Source organism: Etheostoma spectabile, chromosome 5 (assembly GCF_008692095.1).
Source record: "Etheostoma spectabile isolate EspeVRDwgs_2016 chromosome 5, UIUC_Espe_1.0, whole genome shotgun sequence".
Lineage (NCBI taxonomy): Eukaryota > Metazoa > Chordata > Actinopteri > Perciformes > Percidae > Etheostoma > Etheostoma spectabile.
In genome coordinates, this window is record NC_045737.1 from 22,814,064 (window position 1) to 22,819,222 (window position 5,159).

General features: G+C 39.9%; 1 protein-coding gene across 1 annotated transcript in view; it reads right to left on the reverse strand.

Annotated features, from left to right (window-relative positions):
• lrrc75ba (leucine rich repeat containing 75Ba) overlaps nucleotides 1-5,159 on the reverse strand; it is a 16,591-nt gene that overhangs the window by 8,057 nt on the left and 3,375 nt on the right. Inside the window, exons 2-3 of the mRNA XM_032516835.1 lie at nucleotides 3,163-3,291; nucleotides 855-967 (exon numbers count right to left, since the gene is read on the reverse strand). Of these exons, the coding sequence (XP_032372726.1) occupies nucleotides 855-967; nucleotides 3,163-3,291 (242 nt within the window). The remainder of the gene's footprint in view (nucleotides 1-854; nucleotides 968-3,162; nucleotides 3,292-5,159) is intronic.

Consider the following 5,159-nt stretch of genomic DNA (forward strand, 5'->3'; position numbering starts at 1 on the left):
TCTGCAGCTAACAACATGACTAAGTAAAAAATAAATCAGCTAGGTATGTAGCAATTGTATGTATCTGCACATATTCAGAGATGGTGTCAGTGTCAGTTAGATCCTGTGTCTTTCCTCTTCTGGGCTGAGTTAAATGTCCACGAGCACAATAAAACGTTGCTTGTGCAGCTCCACAGTGAAGTGTTTGATCCCTGCGTATGTCTTCTTCGCTTTTCCTCTGATACTGCACGTTGATACCTCTGACTGACTCATAATGAACCTGTCTCATCTCACTGTGTTCGCATTGTCTCCCTCTCAATCCTGAGATTATTTCCCCCCTCGGTAAAATGAATGCATTATTTGCAGCGTCTAGGCTGCTGCAAAATAAGCAATTAAATGTGAAGATGGAAAGAACTACGATAGCTTGAGTATGAATAGAATTACTGAGCAACACCTGGGCACGCACAAACAAAACTATTTGTACACAAGCTATTTCTCTATTCATCATTTGAAAATCAAAAGCAATTCACTCCTTCCTCAAGATGATGTGTATTATATTATAACACAACCCTCACAGCTTTTCTTCAGCAAACAGATGGACAGATTTGTTGTTGTGCCATGTTTGAAGAGAGCGCGAGCCCAGTGGCTACCCACATCCACTTCATGGATCTTAGCACTAATAAAAGAAAGATGATTGACAGCTGTGGTTACCAGGCTGTTCCCCTCACATCAGCCTGTGGTCAGCTCCGTCCTATAGTTCAATGTCAGCTACAAAGATGGAAATCTGTACAGCTGGACATGGAGCCGAGCCCTGCTCTCTGTTGTGCCGAGCTGCAGATTTATAACACACCGGATGTCTGGAGAGAAGGGCTTACCAGGCCTGGGTTTTCCGTCTGGACATGCTCTGCCTTAGCCACTTTGAGTGCGGGGTCAGGTGGTAAATCAGCTGTCTGCAGATCTTATCAGAGGATTTTATGGTGTCTGCATCCTGGAGAACAGAGCAACAAAAAAAATAATGATAGTGATAATAAGGGCGCATAGAACAAAGAGACTGAGTGACGCAGCAGCTTTTAATATGAGATTTTCTGCTTGAGTGTGGAAGACAAATATCTTTATTTTTCATTATTTCACAATATCTGGGTTTTAAAGGGACAGTTCCCCCCAAATCAAAAATACATATTGTTGCTCTTACATTAGGAGCTGTTTATCAATATAGATTTTTTTGGTTTTAGTTGCCCAGTGTTGGAGATATAAGTTGTAGAGATGACGTCTCTGGAACGTAATGGAACTAGATGACACTCGTCTTGTGGTGCTTAAAATGCCAAAAAATACATTTGAAAAACTCCACAGCAACAATCCACAGACCTGTTTGTGAGCAGTTTCATGTAGAAACTATTTTCATAACTGTAGTTCACCCGTACTGCTAGCTCACCTGAGCTAGCAAACGCTACAGCTAAGCTGAGGAGGACGCTATTAATGTTTACATCTTGCTGTCACAAGCACAAGACTCTCATCCATGAGCAGTAGGTTTCCTTCTGCACGGTGGTTGCCAGGTGTAGTTTGCAGATGGAAATTAGTTTCCACATGTAACTGCTCACAACCAGGTCAGTTGATTCCCTTGAGTAGCCGGGTTGCAATTTCTGGAAAGAGACCTTTCTGTTAGGTTTTTCAAATGTGTTTTTTTGGCACTTTGAGCACCACAAGCCAAGTGCCATCTAGTTCCACTATATTGGGGAGAAGGCAGACATGTCTACAACTGGGCACTGGGCAACATCTACCAAATCTTGAAAATCAACCAAAAAAAAGGTTATTTGTTTGTTATTATTGGTGACACCTTGAGCTGAACAAAACATCACTTAGCTGCCTTGCTGGAGCTGGAAAATCTAATCACATGCAGTGTGCATCTGTGTGGAAAACACAGGAAGTGCACAGGAGAGGTGTGATTCAACACAGTCACTAGTAATTTCAGTTCATCAGCCATGTTGTGGCTGCTGAAAAATGTAATATTCACCGTTGGAGCTTGAGACACACTGAGCTATGAATTTCTTTCTGTGCACAAAACATGATTCCACATCAGTTCCTCAATTCCTTATGACTGGTAATTTTGCAGATAGTTACTCCAGTTTAAGGAGGTTTCAGGGAGAATATCTCAAGACTTAGTTCCATAAATGCAACAAACTGCATTGACCTAAATGGCAGAAAAGAAATTAAACAACCTTATATATCTAGGAATTCATATTAAACAGCCGTTTCTGTTTCCAGCTGCTCATAAGTAACGTGTGTCTGCAGGATTTCTTTCATCCATCTGTAGAAGTCAATAACATCCTCAGATTGGATTTTCATTGATCTAGAGAACTAACTATTCAACAAAATATAACCATCAGTGTTTTTCAGGATGTTTTTTATGCAGAATACAAGCTTGGGATCTACAAGGGGTGGGGAAAAATAATCGATTCTTAGATGCATTGCGATTCTCTCTAGAATGATTCAATGTTCAATTCTGATAAGTTAATAATCAATTATTAAAATATATATATATATATATATATATTTTTTTTTTTCAAATGTGTTTATTTTTATTTAAAAGTTACTGTCTCCAGACATGTACAAATCAGAAAACTGAGGATGGGATAATGGACGACAACTTAGAGTTAAAAAAAACAATGCAAAAATGGCCAAAAGAAAAAAATAAATAAGTTTTGTATACATACACATGATCTAATCATACATTCATAAAATAATTAGGCAAAATATTTAAATAGGCTGTTCATCTACTTTATCACATTACATCTGACCACCTCATGTTTCTTGTTCTAAGAAGCCAATTCTCCACCTTTAAGCATGACTGAGCCTCTGACATGGAAGATTACTGTGAGAGAAGGTGACTTTCACAAGCACGTTTAAGGCTTAAGCATGTAATGACTACAAAATAAAAACCTCAGTAGACAAAACATTTTATTAAAATGCGTGTGAGAAATACTGCATATGTAAAAATCAAACAATCTCAGATTTATATGTATTTTTTTTTAAATCACAATTTCATCAAAATTGTTGCGTCGAAATGCATCGATAATCGGTTTAAAAGAAAATCATTGGCTTCTGAATCGGAATCGAATCGTGAGGTGCCCAGGGATTTCCACCCCTAGTGAATACTCTGCAAGAGGAAGACAAAAGAGGGCTGACCTTCTTAGGACACTGCATCTCTCGAGCCAGGCTGAGCAGCAGCTCGTGTGAGATGGGGTCCACCAGGTTGAGGAAGGCAGCGTTTTTGTACAAGATGTCGTTGAGCGAGGCGCCTTCCAAGCCAAGGTCCTACCAAAGCAGACAAGATGAAAGAGGCATCATAATCACAGCTGAAGATAAAAAAATATATTTTTTAAAACATCCTGCAGTGATTATAATCAAGTAACTGAAAGTGTGAAAAAAGTAAAAGTGTGACTTTGGACCTGAGGAAAAAAGTGCATTAGCGATGGAACCAGGGCCCTGCTGTGTCAAGGGCAATGCCCCTCGAGATAGAAAGGTAAAAGAAGTGTTTTGTTTTAAATATTCATTCAAGAAGACAGGAGTTTTTTTCATCTATACTAGGAAAGAGAGATCTAGGGGAAGTCACAGGGAACGCAGGATTTTGGCATATTTAATAACACCATAGCACAGAGCCACACATATGCCAACATGCCACAACACGTATACCATATGCACAAACAAGACAACTCCTGACTCAAATCTGATCAGATGTAAAAGACCTTGTATATTTGGGTTATTTATAAGTGCTTTCCTCCATACTTTAAAGACTATACACCCTCAACTATGAGGAGCGTATTCTATTTTTGAACCTCTTCTGAAAAAAAAGCCCTCAAAAATGCATTTAATCCCCTGGCTGTATGCTATTTTGAACACATTTGTATCTATATAACCACATTTTGGGTATTTTTTTGGTTTATTATTCCATGAACCTCATACAAATATGGCAGTGGCACTTTTAAACATGAGATTTTGAGTTAATGTGATTTGTGCAGCACATAAGTACATCTGCAAGGAGGTCAGAACTGACAGCTGCCCTGGCAGCTTACTCATAAATATGATAAAAACCAAAAGGATCTGTGGTAAGAAAATCACAGCAACTGAAGATAAGAGGAGATTTCCGATGACCTTTTGAGTGCGCAAAGACAAGCAGCGCTGCAGCTGTGTAAACGCGCCTCCATCAACACGTCCATCCTCGAGGTCCTAACGAGGCAAACGATGACAAGCACTTATACAGCCCATGCAACTTTAATAAGGGAAGCCAACCATTTGAGACAGGCACGTACGTCGAGCACACACCAGCACACATGTCTTTTCTCTCAAACTCAATTTGAATTTATTGTAATAGAGAGTTTGAGTGGGAGCTCCACATTACTTGCTCCTCTTTTAACGAGGGCCACAGTAAACACATGCAAAGCTGCTTTTGCCCTTCTGAGAAACAAGGTATTAAAATATTTCACTTCTCAGTTTAGACACGATCAATTATCATGTCCGAGCACGGTGTGAAGCCATGAATCCTTCCCCATATCAGAGCAGAGCTCAATGTTACGCATCAATTATATCGGCCACAAATGCCTTTTGAATTCAGAGTGCAGAATATCTCAGATATCTGCCAGCAAATGCTGTAGGTAAAGACAAAGTAAGGCTCATTTAATAAGAGTGGAGCTCATTTAAAAAGAAGCGAGCCCATGTCCCACGTGATGTAGCTGTCATGGAGCCAAGGCCGGCCAGTTTATCTCCTCGGCCTGATTAAGGAGGTTCCACTCTCTCCTGTGTCAAGGCTTCAGAGTAATTAACGCTGGATTGGCCGACAGCTAAAAGACAGAGGGGCACCTGAGGGCGAGCAAAGAAATGGGATTGCCAAGGCTGCTGTCACATCTTCCATGCACCTACATATTCTTTTACAAAGCTTTAAATACCACATATCCCACAGCAGCCAGGTGAGAAACGACTTTAAAAACAAACTTCTGATTAGGATGTGTTGTCTTATTTTATTTATTTATTTTTCTTTATCCAGGAAGTCCCTTGAGATTGAAATCTCTTTTCCGAGGAAGACCTGGCAAAGACAGCCCACCAGTTACAATTTAAACAGAAATACAGCATAGTCAACACAAACAAACACGCATCACACCTAGAGAAAAGGAACAGGTCACATGTGG